This window comes from Citrus sinensis, chromosome 3, assembly GCF_022201045.2.
Source record: "Citrus sinensis cultivar Valencia sweet orange chromosome 3, DVS_A1.0, whole genome shotgun sequence".
In the NCBI taxonomy this organism is placed as follows: Eukaryota; Viridiplantae; Streptophyta; class Magnoliopsida; order Sapindales; family Rutaceae; genus Citrus; species Citrus sinensis.
In genome coordinates, this window is record NC_068558.1 from 29,658,559 (window position 1) to 29,682,433 (window position 23,875).

At 38.5% G+C, this 23,875-nt stretch overlaps 2 protein-coding genes across 2 annotated transcripts; one reads left to right on the forward strand and one right to left on the reverse strand.

Annotated features, from left to right (window-relative positions):
- The first annotated feature begins 13,339 nt into the window (after nucleotides 1-13,339).
- On the forward strand, nucleotides 13,340-14,324 carry LOC127901384 (disease resistance protein LAZ5-like). Its single transcript, XM_052438546.1, has 3 exons — nucleotides 13,340-13,366; nucleotides 13,796-14,092; nucleotides 14,192-14,324. The coding sequence occupies exons 1-3, from the start codon at nucleotides 13,364-13,366 to the stop codon at nucleotides 14,234-14,236; spliced, it is 345 nt and encodes a 114-aa protein (XP_052294506.1). The 5' UTR covers nucleotides 13,340-13,363; the 3' UTR covers nucleotides 14,237-14,324.
- Nucleotides 14,325-19,868: 5,544 nt separating this feature from the next.
- LOC127900707 (uncharacterized) lies at nucleotides 19,869-21,652 on the reverse strand. Its single transcript, XM_052435910.1, has 2 exons — nucleotides 20,298-21,652; nucleotides 19,869-20,214 (listed from the first exon to the last, which is right to left on the reverse strand). Exons 1-2 carry the CDS (start codon nucleotides 21,650-21,652, stop codon nucleotides 19,869-19,871), a joined length of 1,701 nt encoding a protein of 566 aa, XP_052291870.1.
- Nucleotides 21,653-23,875: the final 2,223 nt, after the last annotated feature.

Genomic DNA, 23,875 nt, shown 5'->3' on the forward strand with positions numbered 1-23,875 from the left:
TGAAATTTATTCTCAATAAATTCAACATCTCTAGATTCCACAATCACATTAAAATCTAAATTTAACAACCTGTAAGCCTTGGAATTTTCAGCATATTCTACGAAAACATTTTTCATACCTCTAGCACCTAACTTTGATGATTTAGGATCATGTATTTTATAAAAGACTAAACAACCCTAGACCCTTAAATACATCATGTTTGGTTTTCTTCCTTTCCAAATTTCATAAGGAGATACATGTGTTTTCAAAGATATGATTCTCTTATGAATATGACATGCAGTGAGTAATGCTTCCCCCCACAAATTGTTTGGTAGTTTTGCATTAAGAATCATGGAATTTATCATATCCGTAAAAAATCTTATTCTTCCTTTCAGCTAAACCATTTTGTTGAGAAGTAAATGGAGCTGATCTTTGGTGAATAATTCCAAATTCTTTACAATAATTATCAAACTCAATTGAGAAATATTCACCACCTCTATCACTTCAAACCATCTTGATTTTCTTATCTTTTTGGTTCTCAACTTCAGATTTGAAAATTTTAAATTTATCAAAAGCTTCATTTTTTGTTCTAAGTAAATACACATAAGTGTATCTAGAACAATCATCAATAAAAGTGATAAAGTACCTCTTACCTCCTCTTGTTAAAACGCCATTATACTCACAAATATCGGTATGTATTAAATCCAATATTTGAGTATTTCGTTCGGCTTTAGGAAAAGGTTTCTTAGTTAATTTAGCTTGGATGCAGATTTCACACTTATGACCTTTAACATCATTGCAATTAATCAAACCATGCTTAGACATGTATTTCAAAGATCTAAAATTCAAATGTACTAATCTAGCATGCCAAACATCGCAAGACTCAACAATATAAGCTAAGTTGATATTATTATTATTGATGCTGAGTTTGTACATTCCATCACAAGAATGCCTTTTCCCAACAAACATCCCATTCTTTGAAACAATACAAGCATTACCCTCAAGCACAATCTTAAGCCCATGCTTACACATACAACTAGTAGAAACAAGATTCTTCCTAACGGAAGGTACATGAAAGACATTATATAATGTAACTTTCTTTTCAGAAGTGAAGTTGATCTCAACTACTCCTTTCCTTGCTACCATGGCTGCATTATTGTTCCCCATGAGAACCATTTGTCCTTCTGTTTCTTCTTTGTATAATAAGAAAAATTTCTTATCATTACGAACATGAATTATTTCAGCCGAATCGAGCCACCAATCATAAGACTTAGTTTCAGCTATATTGGTTTCAGTAATCATCCCAAGTTGCATTTTAGAAACCATAGCACAAATCTCTTCAGATTTGTCTTCAATAACATTAGCTTTATGGGAATTCACTTCTTCTTTTTTCTTCTTGAATCTGCAATCACTTTGGCGATGACCTTTCTTGCCACAAAAGAAATAATTTCCAGAAAACTTTTGTGTAATGGACTTCTTGAATTTCTTGTCATTCTTGACTTTAAAATTCTTTGAGAATTTACTAGCTTCAATAACATTAACTTTAGTAGAATCATGCTTATCCTTGGATTCGCGAGACCTAGTCTCTTCTTCAATTACCAAGTGTTTTTGCAATTCTTCTAAAGTTATGTTCTCTTTACTATGAAGGAGTTTCTTTCTATAACCATTCCAACTTTGAGGCAATTTAGCAATAATAGCCCCAACTTGAAATGATTCAGAAATTTCAACTTTTAGTTCTCGAAGCTTAGCAACTATAATTTGTAATTCATGTATTTGATCAAGAATGGATTTTGTGTCTACCATAATAAATTCAAAATATTTAGAGACAAGGAATTTGTCAGTACCTTCTTTCTCCGTTTTGTATTTGTACTCAAGAGCATTCCAAATTTCCACCGGAGAAGTCATAGAATTGTAGAGATCATATAACCTTTCAGAAAGTGTATTGAGTATGTGACCCCGGCACATCAATTCATCATCTTCACGACGTTTCCTTGCAGCCTTAACAACTTTGGTATCATCTTCTCTTAGTTCTGGAAATGGTTCCAATTTTGGATCAAGAACATATGCCACTTTAAGAACAGTAAGGAGAAAGAACAATTTTCCTTTCCAACGAGTGAAATTAGTTCCATCAAAACGATTGAGATGGACACTAGGATTAAGAAATGACGTCAAACTCTTCTCAGCCTCCATTTGCATAAATAAAACTTTAAAGATTGTTGGAGAATTTTCGAATATGAAGCAAAGAATAAAGAAAATTTCTTAGGATTTGAGACGTGTTTGCACACTTTCCTTTAAGGTTTCATTAACCCTCACCAGTCGTGGTTTGCTATAAAGTTTTAATGGCAAATTACCCCCAAGATAAATCAAATCCTGAAGACAATCTGTAGCAAATAAGATTGTATTTCCAGAACATGTATGAAACCTATAAAATTTGATATTGATCTAATTGTGTGTCTATCTTTAATGAAGAAGATATTTATTTGAAAGAATACAACCATTAGAAATGGTACTTCTTCAAAGACACTCTTTTGGTTTGAATTTGCATCGATTGACAATTGAAATTTTCAAGCTTGCTAACCGTTTTTCCAGTTGACGCAAAAACAAGCTCTTTGGAAATAAATGGTTAGCTGTTTTCTCAATAACAGTGAGCCGTTTTATTCCAGAATGTCAAATAAGTTGCTCTCTGTAAATAAATAGTTAGCCGTTTTCTCTAGAAAAGAAAACATGCTCTCTGGAATTAAACGGTTAGCCGTTTTCTTCCAAAATGTCAAACCAAAAAATTGAAAAATGTTACAATCTCTCTTACACACAGTCTGAATTAGAGAGCTCCTTAGAAACTGAATGGAGGGCAGAGTGTGAAAGTCACAAGTCCATATTCACTGCTTCTCCTCATAGCAAGTTAGGCAGAATAGCTTAGCCAGATGCTCTGGTTCAGCAGATTTGCAAGTGTACAAAAGTCCAAATTGTAAGAAAGTCCAAAATATCTCAGGATGAGGATAGGTTTCCGCAATGCATTACAGCTGTTGAGGTGAGTTTAATTTGTTTTAGATGTTTATTCTTATTCTTGCAAATTTCCAAGTAGCATATTAAAAATTTTGATTCTCTAATGGCTTTGCTTATGTTCTTTTCATTCATATAATTTGAGAATTGTATAAGGAGAAAACTAAGACGTAAATGAGAATGTGATAATATCCTCTCTAGCTGTCATAATGCAGGGTTCTGGCTAGAAAGTTGTTGCCAATTTTGAGGGGAGCTTTCGAACAAGATCAAACTGCACTACGTCAAGATGTATTCTCTCCGTGATCTTTTAATCTTTTCAGGATTTGCAAGTTAAGCAAGCTTCTCGTGTACATTTTCTACTCGGTTGTGTTAGAAGCTGCGCCATATCTAATATCCCTTGAAAAGGGTTTGGGATCTCTAATAAAAGGTTTCCTCAAGCTTGCAAAAGAACTATCATATCTTTGCAGTAATAAGGCAATGGAACCATCTGAATCTAAAGCTTCTTACTTCTAATTCTTAAAGGCTTTTGCCCTTTTACCCTTTTTATGATGTTGGATGTTTGATTTTTTATTTTAGTCATAGTTTAGATTCTTTAAATCAGATATTGGTGGGTCCTACATAGATAGTATTGCTCTCTGTTGGGTGCATGATTTGGATATTCTTATTCTACACTAATATAATACCAAGGCAATTCTTGTTTCTATTTATTGATGAAGTTACTGAATGACTTATGAAACGGGTATATATAGTTATGGTTAAGGTAGTTTGTGGTGCTGCAAATGCTACACCAAGCCCGGAAGATATCCTTCGTTCAAGAGAGAGGTGTGGCTCTTATGGTTATGTCACATAATATTTGTGTACGTACATGCATGATTTGACCTGTATGTGGTTCAAATTTCCTTTTCTCCTTGTCACAATAGTATTGTTTGGAAATGAGGCAGAGCAATCTAGCTATCGTGAACAGTGGCATTTTCCTTTTGTTTAACATTTTGGGGTCAATGGTTCGATCAAAACTGCTAAATGGTTGCGAAGATCTTTTCCCAAAGTCGTCTGAAATCTGTTTGCTTTTACTAGAATGGAAATACAGTGCCAAGAAGAGGAGGTAAAGACTTGATCTTTGAAGAAAGCAAATGAGGCAGAGCAAGCTAGTGATTCTGAACAGGGTATACATACAGGACACGATGGCTCATACACTTGCTAACATTGAAGAAGAACTGTGATGGATGTGTGTCAAGAAGTAGGTAGTTATATCATAGAGAAAATTTTAATAGTTTGGCTGCTTTGCCAATTAAATTTTCACCGCAGTTACTTACAAATTCTAAGACTTATGTGACTGCTTGCAGTTGTTTTTTTTTTCAAGTTAAAAAAGCAAAGGAAGAAATGTTGAATCAGTTATATATCTGTGTCAGGTTGATGCTCTCTGCATCAATTCTTGTAAGGGGAGGGATGTATTTTATTTCATATACTTACTTCTTTACCTATTCTGTGCATTGATAATATTCTTGAAATTTTCTTATGATAATTTGCATAGTGCACAAAGCAAAGCAAAGCAAGGATTGAAGAGCTTCTTCAGGAGGAGGGATTGCTTTCAGAGACGGTTTGTAACTCCTTTCTAAACTAACACGTACGCCAGTTTAGCACCCCATGATCTTTGCTGATAATTCATATTTTCACTGCATATTTTTATTGAGTGAAAAGCTGCTTAACCACTCCATGATCCCACTAGCGCTTTGCTTAAACTTCACTTGATTATAATCACTAGAAGAGGGTACGGGTTTGTGATTGTGTACTCAGGATTATGTATAGTTTTCTGAATGTTGTGATTTTACGGTGTGTCCCTATGTCACAACAATGGATTTTCAGTGTATTTGAATTCCATTTATCATATTTCTTAATTTCTCTATTCATTATTTCGTTTTTCCTTTTTTGCTTTCATATTTCAATCATTGATTGCCCAAAACTTGAGAGATTGCCTGATGAAATTGGAAATTTAGGAGCCTTGTCTTATTTAAGAGTTGAAAGAGCTGCTATAAGAGAGGTACCAGAAAGCCTTGGTCAATTAACCTCGTTAGCGAAGTTTAATTCTTAATGACTAGCAATTTGGAGAGAATACCGGAAAGCATCAGACATCTTTCTAATTTGGAATTAAGCATTGTCTGCAGGTTTACCATCAATTTCATTCGAGTCATCTGCAGGTTTAATACTTATGATAAATTTAGGTGGTATTTCAGCAAATTACAAGATCTGTTTAACCTACCAAATACAAAATTTTAAAAATTACAAGCAATAAACAAATCAGTATAGAGGAATTCTACATTATTTTTATTTCTATTTTGGTGCCATTTCTAGAGACTTCCTCTACAGCGAATTTTAAACAAGTCAAGGTTGAGCGTTTGTTAATGTTTCTAGATCTCGATTTGCTTTAAAACTGATGTGGCACAGATAATTTATTTATTCTTGATAAAGAAATAGTTTCGTCAGTCAGTGTCAATTACTTGAAAAGTCTGAATCTTAGAGAGCTCCTAGAAACTTCACGACATTGTCAAGTCCACACTGACTAGTGATTCGCAGAACAAGTTAGGCAGAATAGTTCTGCTAGATGCGCTAGCTCAGCAAAGTCCGAGTTCTAAATCTGCTACACAGGTTACAAATGAAGTCTCAAATATCTCCGAATGAGTTAGTACAGCTGTTAAGGTTTAAGAGAAAAAGATTGATGAAATTCTAAACTTAAACCAAAGAACAAGAATGAACAACAACCAATCAAGAACTAGAGACTTAAAGAACAGCACAATACAAACAATTTGAAGGAACAATCAGTACACTTTTATTGATAGAATCCCACAGAAATTGACCAAGAATAGAGAGTAGAAAAGCTTTACAAAGAAACAGATTTTTCACAAAATGGCTGAGTGATTATAAAGAACAATGCTAAGAAACAGAGCCCAAAGCTCAGCACATATTTTTTTAACTAACTCTTAACAGATTCTTATTTTGTCGGTTATGCACCTCAGCTTTAATAATGTAACAAAGGCCCCAAACTATATGGTTTTATGACATAGTCCAGCTGACTTTCAGTCTTTTGCAAATAAGTCCAATAATATTTGCAAAACAGCCCAGCAACAATAGCTGGGTAAGTAGATGGTACAGAGCGCCGAGGGGATGGGATCTTTGGCCTTGCAACTTTGCTGCAAATTTGAAGATAATTTTCTATAACACAATGCGACTGGTGAGGTGAGTTTAATTTCTTTTTGTTATTTCTTCTTGTGCTGGCAAATTTTCAAGTAGCTTATTAAAAAGTTTGATTCTCTAATGGCTTTGCTTACACTCTTTTCATTTATATAATTGGAGAAATGTGAAAGGTGAAAACTAATACGTAAATGAGAATGTGATTACATCCTCTCCAGAACTGAAGCCCTGTAGAAAGTTTCTCGATTTCAAGTTGTATAGTAGCTGTTTTAAATTTGTGATACAGGGTTTTGTTTTGGAAATTGTTGCCAATTTTCAGGGGAATTTTCTGAGTAAGATCTAACAGCTCCATTTGTGTGCAACTGCAATCAAAGAGCTGCCGTCATCCAATGAGATCTTATTAGTTAAATTTGAGTTTATTTACTATTCAAGGATTTAGAGGCTTTCGAGAAGCATATGAAAGTTGAAATGTTTTTGAGATATTGCTCTTTCCGGTTGTTTAAATCCGAAGAGGTTTCCAGAGATCTCATCTGGTAACACAAAAGGGTTTTTTTTTTTTATGGAACTGCAATCGAAGAATTGTCCTCATCCTTAGTGTCTATCCAGTTTAAATTTGAAAAGGTTTCCAATGATCTCTTGTTGTAATATAAAAGTTTATATTTACATACAACTACAATTGAAGAACTGCTTTCATCCATAGCGTGTCTTTCTGGACTTGTTGCTTTGTCTTATGAACAGTTAAGGCTTGACCATCTCTCGAGAAGCATATTTAAGCTTAAATATCTTGAAGATCTTAATCTCTCTAGTAGCATAAATCTAAAGTGGATACCAGAGATGTCATCTTTGTTAGGAAATTGAGTTTCCTCCCAAGATCACTTTAAGCAATTTGTCAAGCAACAAATTAACAAAAAATTTAAATGGAGAATACAACAATCACACAACACAAGATTTACGTGGAAAACTCCAAATCCAGAGAAAAACCACAGCCGTTGTCAAGAGACAACCAGAGAAAAAATATTCACTATGTGGAAAATTATTATAACCACACTCTCATAAATAATTTTCTCTCACCCTAACCCCAAATACATAATTTCGAGAAATATTCCTTAACAAAGCAAACCCGTAATACCCATATTGAGGAGCCAAATGCTCCTTCAATATAAATACATGCTTAAGAATATTTCTCTCCCATGTTGGAAGCTCTCAATGCTTCTCTTACATATTCTTGCTTCTCAAATTTTGGGATTTCTTCTCTGGGGTACAAAAATGAGAGGGAGAACCCCTCTATTTATCGCCAAACTTTGGCTTCATTTTCACCCTTTTCTTCTTTGCATGGGCGGCACCCACCCATTTTTTCTTGTTCAATGATCGTGGCTAACTTGGCCACCCACCATCTTTGAATTCAAAGATGATGGCTCAACCACCCATCATTTTGACTTCTTTTTTTTTTAATCAATTTTCAACAATCTTGTATATTAAATATTTATATTTAGATGGAACAAAAATCAAAGAATCGCATGCCTTGATCCATTGCATGTCCCTCCAGACCAGTTACCTTGAGTCTTTCAAATTTTAAAAGGCTTAAGAGTCTCCCAAGCAGCCTATACATGTTGCAATGTCTTTGAGATCTTTATTTCAAATGGTTGTTCAAATCTTCAGAGATTTCCAAATAAACATGGAAATTTAGAAGGTTCTGAAGGAAAATGCAGTGACAGAAGTACCTTGGTAATTATATTTCAGGAGATGCAGAGGTCATGAGCAAATGGCTTCATCATTGCCAATTTCACGGACTTACCTAAAAGTCTTGATCGATTACTATATCTATGGCATTTGTATCTAGATGAAAACCATTTCAAGAGAATATCAGAAAGCATTGATGAATTGGTTTATGTGCCCTACGCCAAATTCCTTGCTCATTAAAGGAGTTAATTGTGCTCATTAAGATATTCTTGTTACTATAATCTCTATTTATTCAATCTTCTTTACCTCTGGTCTCGTTTTTTTTTTCTAAATTTTTATAGCATTCAGGAACATGAATCATTTAACAAGTGTTGACCACATGTAACATTGTTTAACAAGTGCTAACATTAACTTTGATTTGAGAGATGAATTTACAAGCAGACCAAGGCATTGATCATGACAATGTTCCTTCACTTGCACCCAAAAAATGCTTGAAATGCAATGCTATTTAGCTTCTTTTTGATACAAGACTTAAGATTAATTCATATTTTATGTGATAAAATTTCTTTCCAATCATTTCCTTTCCAATATTATCTAAAGATGTTCTCTAATCGCAGTTTGGTGATCAATTGTGATTCAACTTGGAGAGCAAGAGTGCCGGAGCAGTTTTGGTTTTGACTTATGGTAAGTACTAATCGCTTCAGATTTTAAAAGGAAAAAAATACTAACTTTTAAGCTTTTGGGATCAAATGGGGAGTTTATTCCTGAAAATTCCTCAGCAATTTACTTCTCAAGGCTTTTGTAACGAAATCCAGGAAATTGTATTTTTTAAAACAAATACAGATTATTAATTAGTTGGGTGTGGTACATCTAATCTACTCTAAAATCTCTCTACTTGAAGAACAAAACATCTTGGGTAGCATGTTGCACGCGCGTGAGTCAACAAAAGTGGTTCCAATTTCCAAACAACGTCCTCTGGCTATCGGTTCTTTGGATTTGCTTCCTGTATGCGTTGTCGTCCATTTACGAATACTATGTGTCAGCTAATTCCAAAACCACAGACGACATTGTTTGACTCTCTGTTTAGATATCACAGATTCAACTTTTTAGTGTTATAAAATTTAGGAAATGATACGTCTTTCCATGTAACATAATATGCAAAAGGATTTTTGAATGTGTTGCATCTTGTCATAATCGGACACTCTTTCAATAGGCTCAATCATTCATTATTTGACAGCTGGGCTACACCAAAAAGCAAGAGGAAAAACATTTTCACTATTCTATGGCGAATCACTATTTTGGTATTTATATGTATATATTCCGTTGTCACATTCAATTATTTTCATCTGACCAGAGTCTCTTGTCCATTAATTATGGATTTCATTATTTTTCATCAATTGAATCTTTAAAATGTAATTGCTCAAATGAACATTAGTTAAGTTAATTAAGACATTATGCGATTCGCCCAGTTCTAATTTTCGTTAAATTAATGTAGTTTGAGTGTTACATGAGAGATGAATTTACAAATATTTATGTTTGTGTAAAGAAAATTTTCAGTCAAAATCTCTGAACAATTTTTCTAGAAGAATATGCCTAAATTTCCATGAAAAATTTTAGTTTTTTATCTCCTCTTGAAACGTAAAGTTTGAGGAAGAATTATTCTTTTTCTGGACAGTTAACCAAGCGTCACATTAGTCGGTCTTCAACTAACTTTTTTTTTAAATAAAAAGATTATTGGTCCTCAATTAACTTTAGTAAAGTAGACAATGAGATGAACCTACCATGAAATTAACTACAAGTAGGCTAGACAATTTAGCCTGACCCTATTTTTAGCTCGATTGACCCGACCCTAATTTTTAGAGTTTTGACCCGAATTTTCAAGTTTAGGGTCGGGTTAGGGCCAAAATTTTAAGGACCGAACAAATTTAGGGTCATGGCCGGGCTTAATGCCGACCTGACCCTATTTAAAAAAAAAGAAAAACTAACACAAGTTAACACGCGCACACAACACATCCTCACAACATCACACATTGTGTGTTTTTAATTTAATTGCATTGTGTTTTTATTTGTATAAGACATGAGTTTTTTTATTTTTTATGTTGGGTTGTTAAATTGAATTGTGTATGACTAAAATGGTTGTAGAATTACATTGTGTGTTTTTAATTTAATTGCATTGTGTTTTTACTTATATAAGACATGAGTTTTTTATTTTTTATTTTTTATGTTGGGTTGTTGAATTGAATTGTGTATAAGTAAAATGGTTGTGGAATTACATTGTGTGTTTTTAATTTAATTGTATTGTGTGTTTTTCATGTTGGATTTTGGAATTGATTTGTGTGTGGGGTTGAAATAGTTGTGGAATTGGTTGAAATTGTTGTGGAAAGTGGAATTGAATTGTATTTGAAATGGTTGAGTAATTGCCGAATTAGTTGAAATTGTGGTGGGAAATGGAAATTGAATTGTGTGGTTAACTATTTCGGTAGGCTCGGGTTGGGCCCGACCCGACCCAATGTTGGCCCGATTCGGGTCGGGCCTAACTAAATAGTGTTCGGACTTTTTTAGAGTCGGGTTTCAAATTTCTTTTGATCGGGTTGGGTAGGGCTTGGCCGAGCCCGAGCCCGACCCGGCATTTTGCCATTCCTAACTACAAGTGACAGGAGAAAGTAAGGCGTCCATATATCCCACGCGCATGTCATTCAATTAACTAATTATATCATCACATCCCATCATCATTATCCTATTAAATGGAATGTTCGAAGAAAGTATTTGTAAGAGTTTTTTTTTTTTAAGTTTAATCGTTCGAAATGATTAAAAGGTAGATAAATATTGGCGAATGTTGAGGTATATACTTAAAAGTATCGAAAGATATTGATGAGCTACCAACGTTTGTATTTTTATATTTCCAACGTATTTTGGTCAACTTTGCAAGCATCTAATAGAAAATCTATGTAAAATTTAAATAAAAAAATTGAAAATTACTTATACAATTTTGATCTTACAAATTTATAAAAGCTAAATAAATAGGTTAGCAACTATGGGTATTAAGACAACTTTTGATATTACAGCATGCTTGAAGAAAGTCTTTGATGTTCTCCTAGCATTGCACCTTATCCATTCATTACTTACTATATAATTAATAAAAATTGAAGTTTTTACAAAAATTAGAGTTTCCCACAATTAATTGAAAAAAAAAGGCAAATATTTCGGGCACTGTAGCAGTTCTCCATAATTAATGTCTACTTCGAGTCTAACTCAACGACCACTCAAGGCAGCTTCATACGAAATTATTGGATGGACTTCGAAAAGAAATGTTCAAAAAAGTAGTCAAAGGATTAACACTTTTCAACTTTTATTTTTTAAATTTATTTTATCTGTTATCAATTATTTGTTTCTTCAATTGAAACTGAGATGAAACTGCAACAAAACTTCCAGGAATTAAGGTTCCAAGCTAGCATCTCTATATACACTCTGCAGTGACATTCAACTATCTTCACATCCACAAATTTTCGAATCAGTTGAACTATTTCTGTTATGGCTTCTTCTTGTTCTTATTCTCCTCGAAAAACTAAGTATGATGTTTTTCTTAGTTTCAGAGGGGAGGACACCGGTGACAACTTTACTAGCCATCTTTATTCTGCTTTGTCTCAAAAATGCATTCAAACTTTCATTGATGACCAACTTAACAGAGGAGATGAAATTTCACAGTCTCTTGTGTATGCAATTGAATCATCAGCCATTTCACTCATCATTTTCTCTGAAGGGTATGCCTCTTCCAGATGGTGTCTCGATGAACTTGTTAAAATCCTCCAATGCAAGAAAGAGTATGCACAGATTGTGATTCCAGTTTTTATCACGTTGATCCATCAGATGTGAGAAACCAAACAGGCCCTTTTGGGGATTCATTTTCAAAGCTTAAAGAAAGATTTGAGGAGAATTCAGAGAAGCTGAAGAGTTGGAGGAATGCTTTGAAGGAGGCAGCCAGTTTATCTGGCTTTCATTCTCAGAACTTTAGGTAATTAAAGTTCTTTCCTCATACCGTAATGATGATGCCACATAATGTTATTTTCTGCTCAATTAATTACCAGCACTCCTGGTAGTTATAGTGATATTTTTTGTCAAATATGCTGAATTATATGCTTCAATTTTATTAGGCATCCTAATGCTTTTCGGTAAGTGATTTATGGTATTGATCTTTGATAGTTACAATTGGGGTGCCGAATTCTGTACGTGAACAACTTATAGATTTTTCGACATTTAAATTCCTTTAAAACAATTTTGAAGGATTAATAAAAACGGTATTTATCTGTTTTCATTGGGTGTCCTGTCATATTTTAAGTAATTTCAATCTGTCACTCATATTCCTGACATTTAAGAGTTATTGATTCATACTTGGTGCGAATCCATCCTATTTGATTTTACTGCTATTTAACATATTTGTTAGGCTTGAATCGGAACTTATAAAGAAAGCTGTTAATCACATTTTGAAGAGACTGGCTGAAATGTCTCCACGTAACTACACAAACCAGTTGGTTGGAGTAGAATCAAGAGTTAAGGAAATTGAATCTCTATTAGGTGCTGGGTCAAAATATGCTTATACTTTAGGGATTTGGGGCTTCGGTGGTATAGGGAAGACAACAATTGCTCGAGCTATTTTCGATAAAATCTCTAGTAACTTAGAAGGTTCTTGCTTCCTTCAAAATGTTAGAGAAGAATCACAAAGACCGGGAGGATTAGCTCATTTGCGACAAGAACTTTTTTTTCAAAATTATTAAAGGAAGAAAATGTGATTCTTGATATTGACCTAAACTTTAGAAGGCTCAGCAGCAGGAAGGTTTTGATTGTTTTTGATGATGTGACTTGCTTCAACCAAGTAGAATCCTTAATTAGAAGTCTCGATTGGTTCATGCGTGAGAGTCAAATCATTATAACCACGAGAGATAAACAAATTCTTAGGAATTGGGGGGTGAAAAAAATATATGAGATGAAGGCATTAATGTTTAATCATGCCCTTGAGCTTTTTAGTCGACATGCACTCAGACAAAACTATCCGGATGTGGGTTATGAGGAACTATCAAGGAAGGTAATGGAATATGCTCAAGGTGTTCCTTCAGCTCTTAAAGTTTTGGGCTGCTTTCTATTTGAAAGGGAAAAAGAAGTATGGGAAAATGCAATAAAAAAATTGAGAAGGATTCTCCATCCTAGTATCCAAGAGGTACTAAAATTAAGTTATGATGGTCTGGATGATAAAGAGAAAAACATTTTCCTAGATGTTGCTTGTTTCTTAAATGGTGAGGATGTATATTCGGTTATGAAGTTCCTTGATACAAGTGGCTTCTACCCAGAAATTGGTATTATTCTTATTGATAAGTCTCTCATTGCTGTTTCGTGCAACAAGATAACAATGCATGATTTGCTACAAGGATTGGGTAGGGAAATTGTTCAGCAAAAATCAATTGATCCTAGAAACCGTAGTTGATTATGCCATCACGAGGATATCTATGAAGTTCTTACACATAATATGGTAAGCATTTTGTTGGGATTATTATTTCTGAATTATCTTGCATTTACTAAGTTGATTTATATACGCTCAAACTAAAGAATCATAGAATATATAGAAAAGTGACAATTATTTAAAAAAAACAATAGTGATTAGATCATGTAATGTAGCATTAATAAATAATAAATACCATGTCAACATTTATATTATCTTTTGTATATAAAATTTATATGTCACTTTTGTATAGTAAACATACATAGTTTATATGTTTGGTGTTACTTGTATGATTACCCTTTTTTTTTTGTAGGTTTACAATAACGAGTTTGGCCGCCTAACAATAATTACCAACTTGCATTACATAATTGTATCCGAATTAAGTATTTAAACTAAGTAAACATAGTACTATTGTTACGTAATTTGATTTTAACTTTATGGTCTTTCATTGATTATAAGGGGACTGAAAAAATTGAGGGCATCTGCTTGGATATGTCTAAAGTGAAGGAGATCCATATAAATTCCAATACTTTCACAAAGATGTGTAGATTGAGGTTTTTGAAATTTTATAGCTCAATTGAAGGAGAGAACAAATGTAAGGTATCTGATTTCCAAGGCCCTGGATTTGCTGAAGTGAGGTATCTTCACTGGCATAGATATCCATTGAAATCATTACCATCGAATATTCAGCCAGAGAAGCTTGTTTTACTTGAAATGCCTCATAGCAATATTCAACAACTCTGGGATGGTGTCCAGGCATGTATATCTTTATATGTATTCATGTTTCAGTGATAATGTTAGAACTATGATCATACATGCTAATATTTTTCTCAGCCTCTTTTTTGTCGAGAGCAGCATCATGGTAAGCTAAAGCACATAATCAGTGTTGTCTGTATATAATATTTTTACCAACACTCCAAAGCCCTTGCTGATTCCACATCTGGACAAGCTAGTTATCTTGAATCTAAGCGGTTGCTCAAAGCTGAAGTGGCTTCCAAATATCTCATCAGCTGGTAATATGCAAAAGATATTTTTAAATAGAACTGCAATAGAAGAATTGCCTTCATCGACCGAGTGTCTACGTGGGCTTTTGGGCTTATACCTTGAAGACTGTAAAAGTCTTAAGAGTCTCCCAAACAGCCTATGTAACTTGAAATCTCTTGCATATCTTAACCTCAATGGTTGCTCAAATCTTCATAGATTGCCTGAAAGTCTTGGTCAGTTATCCTGACTGATTGAATTGTATCTGGAGAAAAAAAATTTGGAGAGAATACCAAAAAGCATTGTACACTTTCCAAGTTGAAATTTCTCTTCTTAAGGTATTCTCAGATGCTTCAATCCTTACCAAAGCTTCCATGCAGTCTATTTAAGTTGGATGCCCATCGTTGCATGGCACTGGAATCATTGTCAGGTTTATTCTCAAGTTACGAATCTTATCCGCAAAAGTTTGACCTGAGCGATAATTTTAAATTGAACCAGAATGAGCTCAGAGGAATTGTCGAAGATGCTATGCTAGAAATTCAGATTATGGCGACTACTCGCTGGAAAGAAGAAGAGCAAAATGTCTGTGCGTGTGGTTAATTTTTTTTTTTAAATCTGCACAAGACTTTTTTTTTTGTTCTTTAATAATTTTAAATTAAAATTAACATTATTTTTTTTAATGATTATGTTGATGCTGAAATCTGCTCGCCCTTTGCCCGACCAGAATTTTGCACCAACGTTTATGTTTCCAACAGTGAAGATGCCGACTCCTTCTTGCTTCAACAATTGCTCTAGCCACTGAAGTTGGAATTGTCCTTCTTTCTCTCACTAAGCCTGCGTTCACAAAAATGGATCAGAGACGCCGGTGGTTTTACCAGCGTAAACCCTTCGATGCTTAAGTTAACCCAAGGTGTTTACGGGAAAACGGTGCAACTCAGATTTGAATAATTGCTTAGAATTGGCTCACTATTTGTATTGAAAATGGCCAGGATTCAATTTGGCAGAGTTTTTCCTTTTCTCTCCTTTTTTTTCTCCCTTTCTTCATCGATTTCTTCCTCTTTTATAGCCGCGGTCCCCCGTTTCCGTTTACCCTTCATCCCCCCTTTTTCGGGTAGTGGCTGCCTCTCATGGGACTCTAACTGCTACATTATGGGCAAACGTGGGATCTCGCGTTTCCCTCAACGGTTTTGAGAAAAGCGCAACTGTCGCGATTCTGTGGGACCGTGTTCCCGCTCTTTGGGGAATGGGCATCGACTCGGTATATGTCTCTGGTCGGTATATTTCTCTGGTTGTTATTCATCTCTGGTCGGCCTATATTTGTAGAGAGCTCATTATCAGTGTTCTGCTCGTACCATTGATGGCCTGGCCGAGCTGGTGCTCTTATTTACCTAACACCAGTCCCCCAGTTTCTGGTCTTGCGAGTAAAAGGAGTTGAGAGTAGAAACTGATAACTGAATCTTACCGGCCCGGGAAACTTCCCATTTGTTCTTCTGTTTACTGGGATGGACCTGAGGTTCCCTCTCTTGTATGAGGAGATTTTCATCTGAGTATGGACCTTTATAAATGTATCTCGTATATATTTGGGCCTATGTCTCGTCAGGTCTTTTATAACGGTTGGTGACGTGGCGCTTCCCGACTCTTTGTTTTTGAAATTTGAAACAACGGGTTATCCAACCTCAATATGCGGTGAGTGAGCTGGCATCCCCATCACTTAAATGCTTCCATTTCCCCCTTTTCGTTTCAAATCCCTAGATTGAAATCATCATCGTTTTACTATTCGCTTCTCTGTCGTGAGACAACTCCTACGAACTTCGTTCATACTTTCCACGTCTGGGACTTTCGTTTGCTGGGTTTTTCCTCCATCACAGCAACATTATCATTGCCAGTCTATTCCAGGTATAGCCTTTAACCTCTTCTTTGGTTGTTGTTAATTGGGTTCTGTGTTGCCCCTTTTTTGCATTCGTGTTCTCGGATTTGTTTTGGTTTCCTTTTGGGACTTCGATATGTCAAATCGGAGAAGGAAGTTGATTGCAGATGAGAGTGACGAAGAAACAGAGGATTCACACCTTAACCTGTCAATACCCACTGATTTCTCACGTCCCTCTGATAGTGTAGGCCCCTCTCATGGCAGGGATACCCTTGAGTACCCACGTCCCCTGACCATTTCACCTTCCCCTGAATTATAGCTCGTAGGAAATAGAGGGGGACCTGCGTCGGGCTCTGGTGAGAGTCACGGTTCTAGTGGGGTTGGGGTCCCTGAAGAAGTGAGTGATGGTGAGGGGAGCAGTTTCGAGCCGAGCCGACCTTCTAAGAAGAGAAACCTTGGTCATAGGGTGGAGGCGGATTCTTACCCTATCGACTACATAGCCTGTGCCACCACCCAAACTGATCTATTCAAGTTTAGGAACCTCTACGACATTCCTGAGGACGTTCTCCTTGTAGTTCCTGGGAAATGTGATGTTCCTAATCGGCCTCCATGGGGGTACGTGACGATGCATCTGGAGAGTTTTAGACTAGGAGCTGGGGGGTATGCACCTGGCCCCAGGTCAGTTACATCTGAATGGGTAGAGGGTTCTCTCGGCTATGTTCGTATTATGGGAGAGGTGTGGATCAAAGGAGCCCTCCCTTGTTGAAGTGAAGCATTTATACCAGCTGAGGAGTAGGCCGAAGAAAGCAGGCTGGTATTATTTTATGTCGAGCTCTGCGAAGAGGAAGCCAATCACCGGCTTTCCCTCCTCGTGCAAAAATTGGAAGAACAAATTTTTCTTTGCCGGAGGAAACTAGTGTCCAGCAGCTCGCTCGTTGGGTGGTGATATTTACCTTCCAACGCAATTTGTCACCACAGGTCGTTCATTTTTTGCCTATATTCTTTCCCAAATTGCCACTTATTGGGTTCTTTAATCTTGTTTGTTTTTTCAGAATCGTGGGGCTTGGTTAAGGATCTTGAAGACCGGCCTTTGCTTTAGGTGGAGACTATTCTGGTGAACGTGTCTACTTGTCAAGACCTCCTGTCACCAACAAACTTGGTCGGTTCGGGCTTGGTGGACATTGCAGCCGAAATGGATAACAAGATCCTCAACGCGATGAGCAGAAAGCGTGGTCGGGCTCTGAGCAGCTCAAGTAACCCTCCTCCTCCTCCAAAGAAAACCAGCGTTGGTCCTTCCAGAGCTCCTGTCCCTGCTCTGCCTCCTCCTCCACCTCGTAAGAGTGGTGGGGAGAAAACTTCCGACAAGGGTCCTGAGGTCAGCATCCAGTCCGGGGACCGGTCTGTTCCTCCTCTACCTCGGGATCAAGGTGACTACCTGAGCCCGTACCAGAGGGATTATGGCAAATTGGTGGGGCCCAAGATGGTGAAGGACATCGAAAGTATGAGCCTCAGTGAGTTGGCTGGTTCTGTCCAGAGGGTTTCCTTCAAGCTGGCCACCTTAGTCTCTTGTTACAAGAAGAGGTCCACGCGCCATGAGAGGAGGCTTCAAGCTGATAATCAGGATTTGAAGAAAAAGGCTGAATCTACTGATCGCACGAAGGAGAAGCTGGCTGAGCTGAATAAGCAGATTTAGGAGCTGGAGGAGAAAGTTGCAGTTGCTGAGTCCACATCCTCCAAACTTGAGGGTGAGTTGGGTGACCTGAAGTCTGATCTTCAGGCTACTCAACTCGAAAGAGATACTTTGAGGACCGCCCTCGAGGGAGAAATCAAATCCTTGAATGAGCAGTTGGCCGAGGCGAAGGGCAAAACTGTTGATGTGGATGATCGGCTGGATGCAAAGTATGACTCTGGGGTTGCTTTCTACTATAAGTGTATCATGTCTGTGCTTAAGGAAGAATATCCTGAGCTGGACATGAGCAAGCTGGAGGCTGGAGTGTAGAGATATATGGCTGAGGCCGATCGGGGAGGTAGGGAGTAGGGTGATCAGAATCAGGTGGAGGCTCCCGTGGATGGGGTGCAGGAGGGGGAAGCTGGGGGTCGTACTCTTGAAGTGGGTCAAGGGTCCATGGCTCCTCTTCCCGATGTTGCGGATCTTCCACCTCCCGAGATTGCTGATCCTTCACCTCCCGAAATTGCTGATTCTTCAACTGCTGAAGTTGTCGACCCTCTTAATTTTTAGTTCTATTTTTATATAAACTCTCAATTTTCATCTGTTTTGTAAACATTTTGAGCATAAATTTAAAATGCTTTCTATTGGCTCTTCTGTTGTGATTTTGCTTATGAATCGTTTCTGCAAGTTGCCTTAATGCTTTTAGTTGGCTTTGCCTGCTAGCCTTTTAATCGACTGAGTAGGAATAAATACTTGTTTGTCATAACCAAATTTGTAGATGTACCTGCTGGTCTTTTTGACGATCGAGCAGGAATAGGCACTTACTTGCCCTAATAACATTTCATGAAATTGCCTGCAGGTTTTCGTTGACCGAGCACGAACAGGCACTTAATTGTCTTATTAAAATTTCATGAAATTGCCTGCTGGTCCTTCGTTGGCCGAGCAGAGACAGGCACTTAATTGCCTTATTAAACTTTCATGAAATTGTCTGCTGGTCTTCGTTGACCGAGCAGGAACAGACACTTACTTGCCTTAGTAAAATTTCGTGAAATTGCCAGCTGGTCTTCGTTGGCCGAGTAGGGACAGGCACTTACTTGCCTTAATACAATTTCGTGAAATTGCCTGCTGGTCTTTGTTGGCCGAGTAGGGACAGGCACTTACTTGCCTTAATAAAATTTCGTGAAATTGCCTGCTGGTCTTCGTTGATCGAGCAGGGATAGGCACTTACTTGCCTTAATAAAATTTCGTGAAATTGCCTGCTGGTCTTCGTTGACCGAGCAGGGACATGCACTTACTTGCCTTAATAAAATTTTGTGAAATTGCCTGCTGGTCTTCGTTGATCGAGCAGTGACAGGCACTTAATTGCCTTAATAAAATTTCGTGAAATTGCCTGCTGGTCTTCGTTGATCGAGCAGGAATAGGTACTTACTTACCTTAATAAAATTTCATGAAATTGCCTGCTGGTCTTCGTTGACCGAGCAGGAACAGGCACTTAATTGCCTTAATAAAATTTCGTGAAATTGCATGCTGGTCTTCGTTGACCGAACAGGAACATGCATTTACTTGAATTAATATAAAATTTCATGAAATTGCCTGCTGGTCTTCGTTGACCGAGCAGGAACAGGCACTTAATTGCCTTAATAAAATTTCGTGAAATTACCTGCTGGTCTTCGTTGACCGAGTAGGGACAGGCACTTAATTGCCTTAATAAAATTTCATGAAATTGCCTGCTGGTCTTCGTTAACCAAGCAGGAACAGGCACTTAATTGCCTTAATAAAATTTCGTGAAATTGCCTGCTAGTAGAGGGATTTCATGCTGAATTCATCTTTATTGAAATTTGAATGTTTTACAGAAATGCGGAATGTATGCATGTGTAATAATTCATCATGCATTTAATAGAAATAACTTGTCAAAATGAAGACTTAGTAGAGCACTCTGCTTACTGGAAATACTTCTTCAAGTGCTCGGCATTCCACGACCTCTTCATGTCTCATCCGTCTGGGTACGCTAGCTTTTAAGCTCCTGGTCCAGTCGCCCGAATCACCCTGTATGGGTCTTCCCATTTCAGGCCGAGCGCGCCATGGTTAGGATCCCTAGTGTTTTGATTCACCTTCCTAAGCACCCAATCCCCTGTTCGGAACTGCCTCACACGTACATTCTTGTTGTAATAACGCATGACCCTTTGCCGACACTGGGCCACTTTCTGCGAGGCCCCTTCCCTTTTCTCCTCTAGCAGGTCTAGGTTCAAGCAGATTTGCTCATCGTTTTGCTCCTCATTAAAATATTTCATCCGATGTGTTCCTACTCCAATTTCTGCTGGGACTACCGCCTCATGACCAAATGCTAAAGCAAACACTCCCCTGTGGCAGTTTTGTGAGTTGTCCGGTAAGCCCACAATACTCCTAGCAGCTTATCGACCCAAGCTCCCTTCTTCTCCCCTAGCCTGGTTTTCAGGAGTTTCTTTATTACTTTGTTGGCTGCTTCTACTTGTCCATTTGCCTGGGGGTGCGCAGGGGTGCAGAACTTCACGTCCACCCCCAGGTTCTGGCAAAATTCTCTGAAGTTGTTGTTGTCAAATTGTCTCCCATTGTCTGTAATGATGGTATAAGGGATTCCGTATCTGCAAATGATATTCTTCCAAATAAAATCTGTCGTCTTTCTCTCCATGATTTGGCTGAGGACTCCCACTTCTACCCACTTGGTGAAGTAGTCTATGGCTACAATTGCATGTGTTGCCGCTCCTCGGCCCTTCGGTAACGAACCAATCAGGTCGATTCCCCATTGAGCAAAAGGCCATGGGAATGTCATAGTGGTCAACATTTCTGGGGGTTGTGTAGGAACCTCTGAGAAACTTTGGCAGATTTTACAATTCTTTGCCATCCTTTTTGCATTCTGGTGCATGGTTGGCCAAAAGTATCCTTGCCGGAGTGCCTTGAAGGCTAAAGTTCTTGCTCCTGAGTGATTTCCACATATTCCTTCATGAATTTCCCTTAATACATAATTTGCCTCCTCATCATCCAAACATCTCAAAACGGGCAAGGTGAATCCTCGGCATTTTAATTTTCTTGCTTGCCTTTTGTCCTTCGGTAAAATGCCATCGCGGATGTATGCGAGAATCGGGTCCATCCAGGATTCTTTAGTGCTTACTCTCATTACCTCTACTTCCTCCCCTATACTCGGTGAGGTCCTCACCTCTGGTGGAACTGACTTAGGTAATTTTGGATCTACGATTGCAGCCATTCTAGCCAACATATCTGCTCGGTAATTCTCATTTCGGGATATCTGCTTTACCTCTACCTCTTTGAAGAGTCCAACCATTTGCTTCGCCTTTTTCAAATAACGCCCCAACTTCTCTTCTCTTACTTGGAATTGGTCACAAAGCTGATTGCAGACTAGCTGGGAATCTGTTGGGATTTCTACTCTTTCAGCTCGTAGTGCATGTGCCAGCCCGAGCCCAGTAATGAAGGCCTCATATTCAGCTTGGTTATTCGTAAGCTGGAACTCGAATTTTACTGCATAGGATACCTCAACCCCTTCTGGGCTCCGTATTACAACTCCTGCTCCGGATCCCTGTTCACTACGTGACCCATCAATCATCACCGGCCACACCCACTCTGGTTTCTCCTGCTCTATTGGTTGTTCCTCCTTAATCTCTTCCCCCGGTTCAGCACGGTCAACTATAAAATTGGCCAGGGCTTGGGCTTTGATTGCTCCTCGGGGCCTATAGGATAGGTCAAATTCGCTCAGCTCCACGGACCATTTTGCTAGCCGACCAGATGCATCTGGTTTTTGAAACATTTACCGAAGAGGCTGGTCAGTCATCATAACAATCTGGTGGGCCTGGAAATATGGTCGGAGTTTGCGTGCTGCCGTTATCAGAGCCAGCGCCCATTTTTCCATCAGTGGATATCTGGTTTCTGCGTCTACCAGGGCCTTGCTTGTGTAGTATACCGGGTGTTGCTTCCCTTCTTCTTCCCTCACTAAGACCGAGCTGGTAGCCCATTTAGAGATTGCCAAGTACAAAAGCAGCTGGTCACCCTCTCTCGGAGTTGATAGTAACGGGGTGCGGGCTAGGTACTCCTTCAGCTGTCTAAATGCCTCATCGCATTCTGATGTCCATTCCATCTTCCTCCCTTTCTTTATGGTTTGGAAGAAAGGGTGGCACTTATCAGTAGCTCGCGAAATGAATTGATTCAATGCTGCCAATTTCCCTGTAAGGATCTACACCTCCTTAACTGTTCGTGGGGACCTCATTTCTATCACCACCCATATTTTTTCCAGGTTGGCCTCGATCCCTCGATAGCTCACCAGGTATCCCAAAAATTTACCCGAGCTGACCCCAAATGCACATTTCTCCGGGTTCAGCTTCATTTCATACCTCCTCAGCAATTTGAAGGTCTCTTCCAAGTGCTTCACATGATCCTTCGGTTCTTTTGACTTTGTGATCATATCGTCCACATATACCTCCATAGTGTGACCGATCAATGGTTTGAACACCTTGTTCACTAACCTTTGATAGGTAGATCTTGCATTTTTCAGGCCAAAAGGCATCACCCTGTAACAAAATAAACCCATGTTAGTTATAAAGGTGGTACTCTCCTCGTCCTGCTCGTTCATGGGTATTTGGTTGTATCTTGAGAAGGCATCCATGAAGCTGAGCAAACTATGCCCCGTCGTTGAATCCACCAATTGGTCTATTTTTGGTAAGGGAAAACTGTCCTTCGGGCATGCCTTATTAAGGTCTGTGAAATCCACACACATTCGCCACTTCCCGTTGGCCTTCTTCACCAAAACTACGTTGGAAATCCACTCTGGGTATTTAGCCTCCCTTATAAATCCCGCTTTCAACAGCTTCTCTACCTCGGCATTTATGGCCTCATACCTTTCTTGGTTAAAGCACCTCATTTTTTGCATCACCGGCCTTGCCCCTTTCTTGATTGCCAGCTTGTGGCAAGCTATTCCCCGATCAATGCCTGGCATGTCCTCATGAGACCAGGTAAATATATCTGCATGGGACTGTAGGCATTTCACCAGCTCGCTTTTAATTGCTTCGCCCAATTCTGACCCGACCTTAACCACTCTGCTCGGGTTATTCTTGCTCACAACAACTCCCTCCAGCTTCTCAACAGGTGCCTGGCGACCCTTTTTTGAATCCCCTCGGTTATCTAGAGAGGTAACCTGCAACGTTTCCTTAGCCGCTGTAGCATAGCAGCTCCTTGCCATTCTCTAGTCGCCTTTTACGATGCCAACAACTCCATTTATTCTGTATTTCAACGCCAGATAATGCGTGGATATTACATACTGGCTTATCCTCATGAACGGTCTCCCCAGTATCATCTGGTAAGGGCTTCTTTCTTCCACTACGACAAAGTCCAGCGTCATCGTTCTTACAAACGGCTTTGACCCCATAGTAATCGGGAGTTCGATGATCCCTATAGGAGTTAACCGTCCCCCTCCAAATCCCTTCAAGGATGTATTCGTCCTCTCCAGTTTTAAGTCCGAAATTCCCATGTCATCTAGGGCCGACTTAAACAGGATGTCAACTGAGCTGCCCGTGTCCACCAATATTCGCCACAATTTTGTGCCGGCCACCCTTGCCTTAATCACCAATGCATCCTCATGAGGATATAAGATACCCTCTTTGTCGTCATCTGTCCACATAATGGGAACTTGCCGCACTTTTGCCCTCTTGGCTGCTGGCAAATTTAGAAGCACCTCTTTGCCAGTCATGGCGTATCTCCCATAGTTCTTCCGTGCCCTGTTTGAATCCTCAGCCAATGTTGGCCCTCCTGCAATCACACGGATGGTCGGCTGTTCACGTTCTAGACCCCTCTCAACTCCTTCATCCCGTGTGTACTGTAATTCAATGACGGAGGACACTCCATCTACATATTTATCCAAGTACCGATTCCTGACTAAATCCTCCACCTGAACTTTTAGGTCACGACATTGGCTGATAGTGTGACCGTGAGTGTTGTGGAATTTGCAGAACCTGCTCTTATCACGTCGATGAGCAGATTT

What these genes read in the sequence shown, in the direction of transcription:
- LOC127900707 (XM_052435910.1), bottom strand. Translation starts at nt 21,652, where the DNA reads ATGTTTCAAAAACCAGATGCATCTGGTCGGCTAGCAAAATGGTCCGTG. An exon ending in AAGAAACTCCTGAAAACCAG is followed by an intron (nt 20,215 to 20,297) that starts GCTAGGGGAGAA and finishes AAACTGCCACAG; the next exon opens with GGGAGTGTTTGCTTTAGCAT.
- LOC127901384 (XM_052438546.1), top strand. An exon ending in AACTCTGGGATGGTGTCCAG is followed by an intron (nt 14,093 to 14,191) that starts GCATGTATATCT and finishes TGTCGAGAGCAG; the next exon opens with CATCATGGTAAGCTAAAGCA.